We start from the raw sequence: 15,739 nt of genomic DNA, 5'->3' as shown, positions 1-15,739 counted from the left end.
TGTGTTTCTATCAGAAAATCTCTGAGAAAATGCCTCTGCATTGCTCTTCTGGGAAATGTCTGTTGAGGCATGAAATATGAACATAAGAACATAAGAATGGCCATACTGGGTCAGACCAAAGGTCCATCCAGCCCAGTATCCTGTCTACTGACAGTGGCCAATGCCAGGTGCCCCAGAGGGAGTGAACCTAACATGTAATGATCAAGTGATTTTTCTCTTGCCATCCATCTCCACCCTCTGACAAACAGAGGATAGGGACACCATTCCTTACCCATCCTGGCTAATAGCCATTAATGACAAACAGAGGCTAGGGAAAGAGGCTATGGTCTGCGGTAGTTTGCAAAATACTTATCACTTGTAACCTATTTGCTAAGGAAGGAAAAATTTCAATTGGTCTAATACTTGTCCAAGATTTTTGTGCAATAAAGATGAAAACAAAGTACATATCCAACATCCAATGTGCTCTAAAATATTAACTGCTAAGACAAGACATATTAATTCCATCCTCTGACAATATATAAACCTTTCGAATTCTTAGTTTCAGCTGTGGTTCCCTAATTCTAAATCCTCCATCTTGTCCCACAGGCAACTAGAACATCAGCTTGTTGCAGACATAGTTTACAGCCTTCAGAAATCAATGTTAATATAGATTTTAAAAGGGCAATTAATAAAGCTTTTCAGTTTAAATTAATTGGATTCCAGTAACAAAGAAATACACAATAAACCTGTAAAGTATTGGTGTTGAATTGTTGGGAAATTGAGGGAGAACGATTATCCCATACACTAACCTGGTTCCCATTCCACCAAATGAAAACTGATCACTTTTATATGACACTATAATTGAAAATCTAGCTATAGACATCAGATCACAAAAATATACTGGGAATTCAAAAAGGAAGCTCTGTTTGCAGATGACCTGATGATTTATCTGAGCTCTCCTTAGAAAACCACACATTTCTTATGCGAGCTACAGAAAAAGGCAGTGTTTAGATCCCAAAAACAATGTGTGTGAATCAGTGCCCCCATAGCTCTGTTATTAAAAAAAGAATCCCTCAGAAAACCAAAAAACAGATTTCTAGTTAGAGTGGACACCACCTGATTTTAAATAGTATGGACTAAAAGTAAACATCAGTTTTATTTTCTAATGAAATATACCACACCACTACAGAAAATACAAACACATTTAGTCAAATAGTATTGTCTCCTTCTTAAACTTTGAGATCATATCCATCACATTACAATGGTCATTTTCTACAACTATTATATCCATTTGAAATTTTACCCATTTTTAGTCTCTCTTACAAAAAATCCTAAAAAAAAAAAAAAATCACAAATCACTCCTGTCAAAAACATCACAAAAGTTTGTTCAATTTTCTTAAACAACCCTTAAGAGAGAGAGGAGGTGTATATCTCCTTTATTGAAGGTTATACATTTATGCAACATCCTTAAGGACAGTACAAGAATGGCAACATTATGACTTTCACAATTACCAAGGCCCCAATTTGTAACATAAAATTATTATTTAATTAAGCATCCTATTCTCTTGTACTAAGCAAGACTATGTGCTGTTGCCAGACTTAATCTAAGCCTGATACCTCTCACCTTTCCCCACAAGGAAGATTGGTCTAATCAGGGTATTATTGATGGCAGAACATTGTCTCCGAGCCAGTTGTCCAGTAGTTGGGTTGGATGAATTCCAAGCGGTCACTGGAAATAGCATCCTAAGAAATGTCATTTTCAGAAATTAAAGATACTTAAGGTTTTGTCTTAGGTTGGTCAAGTATAACAAAAATACATGGTTGAGAAAGAAAATAATCCTGTATGTTTCTTTTGAAGAGTGAGTTTAGGGCAGATTCTCTCCTGTGCCAGAGCTCTCTGATCTTTGTGGCCAGCCCCAACTCCATCACCACTTAGAACTGTGGCAGGAAGATCTAACATCTGGTTTAAGATCTTTAATAGATCCTACACCAGTGGAGGTTGGTGGAGCAAAGCAGAACTCTGCTATGACCATTACGCACCTCTAGCACACTGCCTATGCCAGGAGAGGTGGGGTGGCAGGCACAGAGCCCACACCCAGTATAGTTATGCCAACATTGAGTTTCCCCATGCCAGAGGAATTCTCTGCTGGCGAATTGACAAACCTCTCAAAAGAAAAATTGGCACTGAATTATTAAAGCATTATTAGATTCTCTTTTTATCGCTAACTGGCCACTACAGAAAATGTTTTAATGTTCACACACAAAAATTTCACATCAGAATTTAACATGATCCTTTGGAAGTTTATTAGATGAAAATATTAAGTGTTTCCAGAAGTATGGAACAAAGATTTGGATATAGTGATTTAAGATCGCTTGACAAAGGCTAAGTGTACATTACATAAATCCTTGCTTGGTTATATCCACCATATAACCAAATAGAATACTTTATTGCTCACAGATTATATTTCACTTTTACAGTCACTGCTAAGATTGTCAAAGATGCCAACAAAACTGCTGTACATGTCTTATTGTTCCTAGGGCCATATTATATCATTATGTATGGGAGTAACCTGTTTTTAATAATTTATTTGCTCAGGTTCACAAATTATGTTGGACTATGACTGGAAAAGCTACACCTTTTATCACATCATTATATGTAGTAGACATAAACATGAATATGACTGGTGATAGGGACAATGTGGACATGTACTTTTTTATTGATTGCAAAGAAGATAACATTGAATTTCTGAATATCAGATGTAACCCAAGCTTGGAAATTTGGTGACTACTTAACTAATTATTAAATGTTAATAAATATGGCATATTGTCTACATTAAGGCAGTAGCACAATAAATTCTGTGAGACATTATTCATGCATTCAATACAAAGCATTATAAGCAGAGCTGGTAGCACCACCTATTATTAAAGTTTCTCAATACTTCCCATGATAAGATCTTGTATTCGGTTGCTTATAACTTTGCAGAGCTTTAGCTGTTTCTGCTGAAATTTTGCATGCCAGATGTCTGTCTCAGGTTGAATTGTTCTGGGAAATATAAGCCAAAATGATTCAGCCATTTCCGAGAACAAGGCTAAGGGAATATACATTATTTTGCCCATGTTGAAGAATTTTTCAGACCATTTATTTGAATGCTCTAGCACACATATGCTTTGGAGGAAGGACTTGAAATTTAGCAAAGGGTAGGTTTTTTTTGTCAGGGATATGTCCTTTGCCATTTCTGTGAAAATCTGCTCAAATATATATACCCAACTTATAAGCTTTTGAAAACCATAGTTTGCACATATTCAGTAGAGATTTCTTTGATTTTAACAGCTAAAGTCTCCAAAGATTCCATCTTCACTGAGCATGTTCCACACCTTAACACTCTTACACGTGACCAGATTACATATGCACCATTCCCACAGAACAACTGAGCATGCTCCAGCACAAGGCTACCAGGGCTCAGAGGGTATGTCTACATAGCAAAGAAAAACCTTCCCGGAGGGTCCTAGAGCCCAGGCTCCAGCCTGCTCTTGGAAGTCTACACTGCAGTGATACAGCCCTGCAGCCCAAGCCCCACGAGCCTGAGTCAGCTAGAACAGGTCAGCTGCGGGTGTCTAGTTGCTGTGCAGACGTACCCAGAGGGACTTTCCCTGTAATTGCTACTCCTAGATGCTCTGAGACAGAGTGGGGTGGGGCTGGTCTGAGCACCAGAACTAAGAGCAGGGAGCCTGTCTTTCCTGTGCTTTCAATGATCCCCTTAGTGGCACCCAGGCAGCATCGAGGAGGAAGGAGTCTGATTTGAATGCAGAGGGCACAAATGCCAGACCAGGGAGAGGGAAAGGAGTAGTTTGGAACATGGAGTCTGGTGAGAATGGAGTGGGGGGAGTAAATGTGAATGGGAACAGTAGAGGAAAGACTGGGAGCTGGGGGACACTAGGATTGGCTGGGCAAGGAGACTGGGAGATGGAGGGAAGCCTTCTGGAACTGGTTTAGCTAGGACACTGAGACTGGGAACCATGGGGGTAGGAGGTGGGGGGTGGGAATCAGTGAGGTAAACAGGGTGATTGGGATCCAGTTGGTTGGGGGATAGAATGCTGAAATCAATAATGAGCAAGTTGGAGAGGAAGAGACTGGCAGGGCTGGATTTCCAATTAGGCACAGTAGGCATGTGCCTACGGGCACCAGCGTTCTAGAGTCATCTAAAAGTTAAAAGTGGGTTAAAAGTTCCATTTTTTATGGAAAACATGAAGGTCAGCTGTAGTGGGGTCGGGGAGCACTGAAGATGCTGTGCATAGGGGTGCATAAGGTGTAAAACCAGCCCTGGAGACTGGGACTGTCTGGAGAAGGAGACTGGGACTAGGAACTAGAGGGAGGAGAATGGGGACATGTGGGGAGGAGAGAGAGATCTGACAAGGAACTTGTGGGGACTGGCGAAGGAACTGGGGAAGAGACTGATACTGCATCAGAAACCTGAAGAGGGAGACTGGGAGCCAGTTGGAGTGGTGGGGGAGGAGAGAGACAGATAGGCCAAGGAACTGGTAGGAGGATCTGTGACTGTCTGAGAAAGGAGACTGGGGCTGAATTTGGGGAGAGGGAGAGAATGGAGGTTGGGGGAAAATTAGGACTTGGAAAAGAGCCCAGAGGATTGGCTGGGCAAGGAAACTGGGATTAGGATGAGATGCCTGAGGAGGTGGAGACTGGGACTAAAGGCTTGTAACAGGGACAGGTTGGGTGGGGGACGGGGCAAAAGAGATCAGGCTTGAGGAAAACTGACAGAAGAATCTTTGCCCACTGGAGTATACTCCCCTCTAGAGTTGAATGGAACTCAGGATTCCTGAATTTCACCATTCCTCTGCTGTCAGCAAATATCTGTGAAATCTGCTTGCAAATGGTGTGTCTCATTGACTTCTATGTCTGGTCCAACTATAGAGGATGGCTCCTGTTGCTGTCAGATACTTCATTAGCTCAAGTAGCAGAGGTCTGTGCAGTGATTCTAAAGGTTCCAACCCTGCTGATGAGCCCTGTGAGTGTCAATATGATGCCAAATGATGGAATTTGTGTATTCAGTCTGCTTTTTAAAAAAACATAGTAAATACCATAAATACAGACTGGACTTCTGGAGACCTATTGGCAATTGTTTTTAAAAAGTACAAAATCTGTCAAACGTTAGACAATCAAATTAATCAAAAATAATCCAGATAGGGAATTGTGGGTCTCAAACCATGCACAACAGAATTTTATCCTTTATGGGTAAACCTTTCAGTCTTCAAAAGTTGTTTCAGACATTCAGCATGTGTCAGGAGGCTCTCAACAATTTACAGGATTGAACCCAAAGACAGTTTTTATCCTCGAAATAGTTTAAAGAACACTTTTACCATTCTACAGATTACCATAAAATACAAGATTTATAAATTATATTTTCCTAGTAGAGTAGAATTTCATTTAAATGAACTCTATAAACTTCTTATCCAGTTCATTAGCTGCAGTTCAAAATGATCTGGTTAAACAACAATTCAGTCAATCTAGCAGCAGAGGGAGGAACATTTTTCTTCTCTTTCTTCTGAGCCTCCAACTATTGCAACACTAAAACCAGTTCCAGACACACGGGATAATTCTTCATGGATTATCCTCTTAGAATGTAAAAAAACCCAAATACAATGCAACCTGCCTGCCTCTAAACTTGATTCCAGTGGGTCCACCATGTTACAAAGTGACCAAGCCACATCACAGCAATTTAACATGAACAATTTGACAAAATGATGTATCTAACATCCCATACCCAAGTGATAGTAATAACCATCTGTATTTCCTTGGAGAGCTGAGATGTGCACTTAAATCAATAAACCACATCAGGGAAGTGGTGTATTCAGCTAAACATTCTCATGATGTTTCGAAACCCTCAGATATGTAGAATTCCCTTCATGATTTTCACATGACAAGAATTTGCTTTTAGCGAACCTTGGCAGCACGTATATCTTGATAAGGCAGTGGATAAGGCAGTGGATTTAATTGTACCCTTAATTCCCTCCTCTGCTTACAGAGTAAAATTCTCTCCTATTCAGAAGGCCAGCACAAGGTTTATGCACAATTAAAGTTGCACTTAATCCCTCAAAATAGAGACTGCCCTCTATGATATACTTAGGGTAGCTCAAAGCAGAGCAGAGTGGTTTTCAGTTGCCTCATGCTGACAAGAAGTCATCAGTTCCCTCTGTTGCTGAAGATGATGAAAAAGATCTAATTGCCCTCCTTCAGATGATTATGTATTAGACATCAGGAGATGCTATTACAAATTAAAAATTCAGGATGATAGCATGACTGCTGAGAGGAGTATTTAGAGATTCCAACTTTTTTCTTTTCGTTTAGCAGTTGGAAGTACCTCTATTTTTTAAGAAAAACAAGTTACAACTCATGCAGCTGCATATTATCCATAATTCTAAATTGTTTAGATTACCAAGTCCTTCAAAATCTACAAGGAAACACCATGTGTATCTTGTAGGCATCTCATCATTTCACACCTGCATTGAGGCTTGCAAGATCAATTCTCACCTTGTCATACTCTAAGGGAGAATAAAACTACTGTAACTTGGGATCTTGCTGTGGTATTAAATACTCTCACAGATGCTATCCACCACTTTGAGACTATAGGCAGCTGCCTTAATATATCTTATAGTCAAAACAACTTTTCTACTAGCTATTACTAGACTTCTGTCAGAAGAGCAGTTGAATTAAACTGTCTGGCACAGAGTTACATTTTCTTTCTGGCAAGAATTACATTGCCAGCAGTGGACACTGAGAACTGCTGGCACCAAAGGATTATTGCATTATTAGCAGACACTTCATTCTTTATAATATTTAAAGATGATGTTACATTTAGACAATGTGCTTCCTTAAAGCAATCACAGGTTTCCACATCAATTTTGAAATCTGCCTAGAAGTTTGCTCTCCCAAACCTCATAACTCAGAATCCAAAAGTCTCTGCCACCTGCTTGACATTAAGAGAGCTCTCAAGGACTGTATTTAACAAACTGCTGTATTCCAAAAATCTCCCCAACAGCTCATATACTACCAGCAGAGAAAATGTGTCCGCTTATTACTACTCAGACTTTATCAATCATGATTTCCATTAAGGAATCCTGTTTTCATCAAAGTAAATAATTGCTATTTCCATTACTGCAGATTCTTTAAGGGGTGTAACAGCCTATTTGGCTAAATTGGGGGAAAAAATTATTTCTATACACAGCTACAGCGAGTAAAAATTTGTCTTGGACATTGCCAGCATTTTAAAACTTCTACAGTTTCCTTGTGACAATATTTTTATTTTCCTTTACCTACTTTACAATCTTATCTTTATGCTTAGCCTTCAGAAGACTTCATGTGTGTTATTGAGGAAGCTTAAATGTTACTGTTGTAATGATCCCTTACCCTTTTGTAGTGTACCCTGCTCGGTATATGCCACCCTTTCCAGTCAAAGCTGCTTGATCATGCTCGCATTATAGACAGTGGCAAAACTCCTATTGATTTTTTTTTAATTGCCACTTTTTCCTAGGAAATTCAAGATGAGTGTTATGGTTCATTTCCCCACTCATGGATGAGAGGATGGATTTTTTTTTTAAAGTGTGTGTGGAGTCACTAAAAACTAGGGAGTGACTTTATCAACAATTTGTCTGTACCTCTAAACTTTATCTAGTGGGACTGGAAAAAGGAATTTTAATAGGATAAACTTCAAACAAACAAACAAAAACACCCAAATCTACAAAACATTGGGGTGATGAAGTACCCTAGAGCAGTGGTTCTCAACCAAGGATACATATACCCCAAAGGGTATACGGGGTCTACCAGGGGGTAAATCAACTTATCTAGATATTTGCCTAGTTTTACAACAGGCTACATAAAAAGCACTAGCAAAGTCAGTACAAACTAAAATTTCATACAGACAATAACTTGTTTATACTGCTCTATATGCTGAAATGTAAGTACAATATCTATATTCCAATTGATTTATAATTATATGGTAAAAATGAGAAAGTAAGCAATTTTTCAGTAATAGTGTGCTGTGACACTTCTGTATTTTTTTGTCTGATTTTGTAAATAAGTAGTTTTTAAATGAGGTGAAACTTGGGGGCACACAAGACAAATCAGATTCCTGAAAGGGATACAGTAGTCTGGAAAGGTTGAGAGCCACTGCCCTAGAGGGAAGGGCTGATCCTTCTTTCTAGATTAGGAGGCAGAGTCTAGATATGTATAATTAAGTAATAGGAGCGGTGGTCCATAACTGGATTTCCTACGTGCTAACGCAATACAAATAATAAATGTTACCAATAACAACCAGCACTGTTCAGCTTAGAGAATTACAGAATATTATATTACCCCTGAATTTGGAGCATCCCAGGAGAGCTACTATTATGGTGTAGAAGAAAATTTCTGAACTAAATGAGACTATTAAAATAGTTATATTGTTTACTCTAGCCATTGCCCCCAACTAAAGCTCAGATTTTTATTCTGAAAGAAATTTGAAAATTTTAAACAGAAACCAAGTGCTGGCTGCCCTCACTCCTTTTAATTTCCTAGGCTTTTTAAAAAAAAATACACACACAGTAATGATGTGGCAGTATTTATAATTTCAGTTATTAATTGTTCAGATCAGAGAGACATTATGGAAATTTTGGTAGCACTTGAAACAAAGTAGAAGGAAGAAGGAAATTGGTGTGTAATTTCTCCTTAGACACATTGGGCCAAATTCACCCCTGGCGTAACTACATTGAAGTCAGTTCCCAAGATCCTGAACAGCCCTAAGATCACACTTGGTGCAGCTGAGGAAAGAGAAACTACCTTGGTGTAATTTAAAGCAGACTCCAGGCTGCTCTGAGTTATGCCAGCTGTAGCCGTTATATTAGTCTCCCAGGGTTCAGCACCCCCTGACTGTGGCATGCCCCCTTCTGTCCCATTTGCCAAGTTAGAGGAGCAGGTGGTGTAAAGCCAGTTTTATGCCAACCAAAGATTCATTTGTCCCATGAGAATCGTCCCTTATTTGCTGAAGGTGGCTTTAAGTGCCTTTTCACTGCTGGAGCAGTGCAAAGGGCACTTAGCAACAAGGATCTGGCTTAATGGTTTTACATCAGAGAGAAAATGAACCTATCATGACTGATTTTGCAAGATAGTACTGGTTATATACAATAGGATTTTCAAAGGCATCTGATACCATTAAGTCATTTTAGAAAATCCCACCCATTTCTTATAGAACAGCGAAGACCAGAAAGAAACAGTATAAGATGCACAAGAGTGTATGTGAAAAAGAAATATTAAAAACCGGAAGTGAAAGTTTTTGAAATGAGAATTCCACATGAGGAATGGGAGGGAGAGAAGGAACTACATCCTCTCAAGTGTGCCGGAGCTGCCCTGACACACATGAGAGATGGGGAAGGGGAGGCAAAGGGGCATAGTCCCTAGGCATGTGTTAGAGGAGCCACAGGGCTGCTCTAATATGTGCCAGCACTAGTGGGACCCCCAGTGCAATCTGGCAACACCTTGCTTTCTCTCTAGAATGTTCCCCTATGTTGGGAAGGCCATGAATGGATGACACTGAGCCATCTATGCCAATCAGAGATTCTCCTTGTATTGGGAATCCTAGCTGTTTGTCTAAGCTAGCTTTCCATCTGTTTTGAGCCAGTAAAGCATGGCCAAAGATTCTGACCCCAAATTTGCCTGATTTAATCCAAAGTAGATATCTCGGTAGCATGTCTAGCAGGAGATATGTCATCACCACCTCAAAAGGTAGTGATCCTGCAGAGTTTACTCATAATGTTGACAACATGCCCTACTAATTATCTATAAAGATAAGGGTAATGGAAACTATTGACAAAAAAGTAACTTAGTTTGGTTACTTAGCCTACTTTCAGTCCATAATCTTATGTTGAAAAGAGACTATTTAAAAATAACGATATAATAAAACCAGTGTGTCTAACTGTCTATGTTACAGTGCCAGTTATGTATAAAACTCAGCTGCAAAAAAATTACCAGTATCTAAGAAATAAAATGATTTTTTAAAATTTCACATCTGATCAAATGGGAGTAAACAAATAAGTTATAAATAAACTTTTTTAGTTCTCGTGTTTCATATTTGTTCTTAAAGAGATTTTTGTCTTTTTAACTCAAAACTATTTATTTTTCCAGGACATTTCAGAATGGTTTTGGTGAGCTACTTCCATCAGATTTCTCCAAACCTAATATCAGTCACCCATTACACTGGCTATCTTGCATAACACCATTTTGTCCTCCTTTACTTATGTGAGTATCTCTAGTTGATATAAATAAGAAAAAAAATCAGATAGTTAATACTAGTTAGATGTTGCTGTGATGTTGTGCAGATAGTGTTCCTAGATAAATATTGTAGTTAAAATTCAGTTGAAACAATATATAAGCACTTTTTGGAATTTATTTCAAGTTTTATCTGATGTAAAGTGTTCTGTTTAAACTTCCATGATCTGTAAGAAAGGTCATGAGGAAGGCAGTGCATTATGTAGCTCTTTAGCAGTGTATTTATGTTATGTTAGATATCTGAATTATTTTCAATATTTCATATTTTAATATTTCATGTATATGTTTCATGAAAATATAAATATACAATAGTTGACAATCATGTAATTCTACACAGATACAATTTTCATAGCATTTAATTTAGGGGGAAATTAAAAGGGCTAGCTCAAAAAAGTAGGTGTGATATTTAAATACTGAATTGAAAAATATGCCTGTATTTTCCATTGCTTGGTTATATTTGATTTTTTAGGGAACTTGCTACATGTTTAAAAGCAAATGAATAATTTCTCTTTCTGCTTCACTGCATATAATGACAAGTATCACAAGGCATATGTTACAAGCTGTGCTGTCATTCCCTTTCTAATTTTGGTCCCAACATACTCACAGACCCATTGTCGATCCTCTCCCAATCCCTTTGCCTCTTCCCCATAACTCCCCAAGTTATTTTTGACTTCTAGCATTTTCTAAGAGACCTTCCCCTTCATTTTTCATAATTTAGATGTTTGTAAATCTGTATATTTATTCTGAGAACATATATTTTCGTATTTAAAAACAATAAAGAAAAGACAAAGGAATCTGGCTCCATTCTTAAAATAACTTATGCTAAAATGGAAGGGCCTGCTGCAGTGAAGACCATAGCCAAGATCCTCAGCTTTGAGCCACTTTTGTGATCTCCTGATTCTGGGCCAGTTCCCACAATGTAACTTATGCCATGGATGACCAGAGTAAAAAGATGCCCTTAACACACCTTGTACCTCTTACAGGGAGAAGGGCAGTGTAGAGTAGCAGCTATTATTGTCTCTTACTCTACCCAAGGATTCCTCCTATGCAAGGAAGCCCCATTTCAGTCAGTAGCAAAACTCCCACTAACTGCAGGGGGGTCAGGATTTCACACATGGTCTTTAGAGCAGCTTTGCTCTGAGGAAGTGGCTGAAAGCTGCTCTGACACTACTCAGGACTTATGTATTACCTCTGTGTGGGACAAAAATTATCAGAATATAAATGATGGGACTCTATGCACCACTCTATACACTGAAGAAGTGAATTCTGAGGTAGGCCGGCATAGGAAAATAGGAGGGAGATAAGAAGAGGGCAAATCTACCACAAGCAACATGGCCTGTTTGTCCACACAGAGACAATCCATATGACCAGACTCTAAAAACACTTAGGGTACGTCCAGACTACCCGCCGATTCGGCGGGTAGTAATCGATCTATTGGGGATCGATATATCGCGTCTCATCTAGATGCGATATATTGATCCCCGAACGCACTCCCGTCGACTCCGGAACTCCACCAGGGCGAGCGGTGGTAGCGGAGTCGACGGGGGAGCCGCAGCCGTCAATCCCGTGCCATGAGGACCCGAGGTAAGTTGAAATAAGATACGTCGACTTCAGCTACGCGATTCCCATAGCTGAAGTTGCGTATCTTACATCGCCCCCCCTCCCCCGTAGTGTAGACCAGCCCTTAGTACTTGTCTTTGGCAACAACATTTTCACCTATTCAGAAAATTCAATGCAATACCCCACATTTTGATGGAAGTACCACCAACTTGTAGAAGGGACAGATTTTGAGAATTATCAATTTTGCTATGAATATTTTGCCTAGTATATTTGTATTATGGAAGTTTTCCTCTTTCCAATATCATGTATGAAGTGTGAACAATAAAAAGTAAAAAAGAAAAAGTATTCAAGCTACAGAAAACTGTAGTATTAAAGTATCCTAACTATTTATTAATCCTCGTAAGTTTCAGCTTCTAAAAAGAGTTGTGTTCATATTCATAGCAAAGTTTAAAACAAGTGTGTTTGTTTAGTGCCTCACACAGTGGGGCACTGATCCATGACTGGAGTCCCTAGATGCTACTTCACAACAAATATTAATAATAATTATTATTATAATTTTGTCCTGTCTAAGCTGGTGGTACTTCCATGAAAATGCAGAGTCCATACAACTGAAATATTTGTTAATCTCAGAAGAGAAGTTCAGTATAATAGTATGCTGTGTTGCTTATGATGGCTAAGATCTATGCTGGAGTTAGATATGAAAAAGTGAGAAATTGTGTTAATCTGATCTTAATGTACTCAAACATCTTGTTGTTTTTAGAAGTAACCTAAAAGGAAAGCTTGATATATTAAGAATTCTCGATACATGTACACATTGATTTATACAATGTTTCTTTGGCTTTTAATTTTTTTCTTTTTTAAATAAGCATTGTTAACTTCTGTTTGTCTAATAAAAAAGGTTGAATTTTGCACATTTATTTTTCATGTTAGATTCCAACAAAAATAACACATTTGTTTATCAAACTATTTAGTGACTAGTTTTAATGAATATTTATGTTCTTTTAGTGATTTGGTTTGATGATTCAGAAATTGCTTTTTTATGGACCTGTAACTCTACTATTGGCAATCATCACTCTTCTCTTTTCTTCCATGATTACAAAACTGAACATTTAAATGTCTGATATTTATATATAGTTTACCTTTTGTCTCTTTTTTTATGAGGCTAGTGTTATGTTCATGGCTACATGAGCTAGGAGGATGAGAACATATGCCTCTCCATATGTCCAATACAAAAACTTCTCAGTGCATTTATTGGTGCTAGCTCAGTGGCTGTAGGGAATGTCTGCAACATTTTATTTTTCCTCTGAGTGAGTCACACCACTGTACATTTCAATTTGCAAGAGGCTTAAAGAGCCAAGAACTGGTGTATATAATATATTGCAACATGATAACTTCCCATCTGGTCAATGACAGACAAGCTTTATTTCTACCCAGATATTCTAAAAATGGCTTTTAATTTATTATAAGTAATTTTAAATATTAATATTCATATACCCAACTGTCCAAACACCTTACTTGTCTCATATTTGGGGGGCAATGAAAAGCAGTGGTGGAAAGGGTGCTGTACAAATATATGAAAGCCAGCCATAAAGGTAAACACAACTGAGGCTTGACACTGTAATTTCACTGAATTTATGAAAATGTCAAGTTTACACATAAGCCAGAATGCTAAACGTCATTAATATTAGTGATTTTTTTAATGTTTACCTTTCTTGTAACATAATTCTTGCTTTGTTGTTTTTATGCATGTGTTAAAGACCTGTTGTATATATAATATATAATGTATTTTAAGAATAGTTATTAAAAATGGAAAGGATTAATCCTGAAAAAAAATTTAATAGATGTAAAAAAATTCAAGGTTTTCTGTTTGCTGTAAATTGTATTAAGATTTGAATATGTGTGTATACATATTAGTCATATATAAATTACAAATCTATATATCCATATTTATTAATAAACAATTAACATAATTGTCAAGCAGTTAGGGTTTCTACACACACAACATACTTGACACAAACTCACAAAAGCATGAAAATGACAGGGAAGCCACCTAACAATATTTCTCCATCCACAGCCACATACCATCCCCACAATTACCATACACCACAGACAGTGCAATCATAACATTGTCCACTCACAATACCAAACTACCCACTCACAATACTGTTCTTTGCAGATGTTTGGCATAATGGTGTTTTGGGCTGTGGGGAAGTTTGGTAAAGGGGGTTATGGGAGGCAGACTTACAGTACATGATCTGAGGCAAATAGGTTTTTGTGGTAATGGTAAGGTGTGTGCTTGTGGGTTAAGGAGTAGAGGTAATGTACTGTTATGTGGCTTAAGATATTACAGTGATGAGCACAGTATAAAAGCCTGTGTAGAATAGAATAGAACTTTTCATTTCCATGCTTTTTTATGGGTTTCTGACTGGTATACTATGTATGTAGTAACCCTGACTGAACAACAGAGGTTTTGGTGGATTCATTTCTAAGGAGTTTTAATGCTCAAATGAAGATGAAGAGTTGAATGATGAGGCAGGCGAATGAGGGATGGCAGTGGCAGACCCATGGAGGTAGAAGTGCAGCAACTGACAAAGATTATTTTCCATCAGCAAGTCTTCTGGGTTATGTGCCAGCTGCCCATAAATGGCACATATTTATGTTCAGCTCCACATAAATCCTTCTCCATTGCAGGATACAATCTGACAGAAAAGTGTAGTTCCTGGTGAGAAGATTTTATCTGATAGAGAACGTTTTGTGTGTGCACTAGCACATAAAATTTATGCATGTATAGTTTTTGCACTGGTATAAGTACTTAATGCACTGGTGCATGTCACATTTATGTGTATAAAGTTTATACGCATAGTGAATAAACTTTCTCAATCATCAACCACTGGAGCATATAGGTTCGGCTCAAATGAATAAGTGTAATGGCTAAAAATGATGCAAAATTGGGTTTCTTTTAAAATCATATTTTATGTAGGAAAATAGTCTTTTTTTTTTTAAATGTCAGTCAACATTGAAAGGGAATACTGCCAAGGACAAATTTTGTCCAGAACCCAATTTCAAAGACTTCCTTCTAAAAACTTATGATGAGAAATAAAATAAAATCTAAATAGAAAATTCAAAGGCCATAAAAACTAACACTTTGTGGAATTATACATCAAGAAGACAATTACTTTAGAGAAAAGCAGGATTTTATGCTCATTCTAAGCCCATTTTAGAACTCTACTTTAACTATGGAGTCAATACTAAGAGCCTCCATAATGTAATAAAATATTAATGGTAGAACCTGTCAATTACTGAAGAAAGAACATTTGTGATCATTCATTTGGATTCTGAATGGCTTTGTGATTCAGTCATATTTGTGCCTTTTTTAATTGCTGTTTGTGAACATTCACATGAACAGGTCCACATTTACAGAAAAACTGGGTTTTCTAAAATGAAGTATATCAATGATCCCTGTGTTGATTAAGGGATCATTGTCAAAAGGGCAACATCTTTGTCAGAGCTGAACAACTCTGACAGAAAAGGGGAACATGGGGATCTGTTGTAATAATTGGCCCAACAAATTTACCCTAATTATAGTGAAAGTGAAAGTTCATAAGAAGTCACAATAAGCTATAATAATAAATGTTAATGGGAAAAGGTGCAAAAGTGAGAAAGACTGAATTAATTGAAACAAAAAGGCCTACTGATATAATTCAATTACTGTGTTGCATCATGCTTGGTAAACAAGACTGTGTGAAACCAAAAATCAGTGAATCAAAATTGGTGGGTCAGAAATTAGGCCTAATTTGTGTCATAGAGTTTAAGGCCAGAAGGGATCATCAGATCCCTCCTGCTTTGGAGGACAGGGTCATAATTCAAAATGATCTGGACAAATTG

The 15,739-nt window shown here is 37.8% G+C and overlaps 1 protein-coding gene across 1 annotated transcript in view; it reads left to right on the top strand.

Moving 5' to 3' along the window:
* Positions 1-15,739, top strand: part of LOC112111473 (uncharacterized protein KIAA0825) — an 80,944-nt gene that overhangs the window by 15,712 nt on the left and 49,493 nt on the right. Inside the window, exon 5 of the mRNA XM_026649171.1 lies at positions 10,151-10,264. Within this exon, the coding sequence (XP_026504956.1) occupies positions 10,151-10,264 (114 nt within the window). The remainder of the gene's footprint in view (positions 1-10,150; positions 10,265-15,739) is intronic.

This window comes from Terrapene carolina, unplaced genomic scaffold (genome assembly GCF_002925995.2).
Source record: "Terrapene carolina triunguis isolate 2854851 unplaced genomic scaffold, T_m_triunguis-2.0 Scaffold69, whole genome shotgun sequence".
Taxonomy (NCBI): Eukaryota; Metazoa; Chordata; order Testudines; family Emydidae; genus Terrapene; species Terrapene triunguis.
The sequence above is the reverse complement of the archived record's forward strand: the minus strand, read 5'-3'. Positions and strand labels throughout refer to the sequence as shown.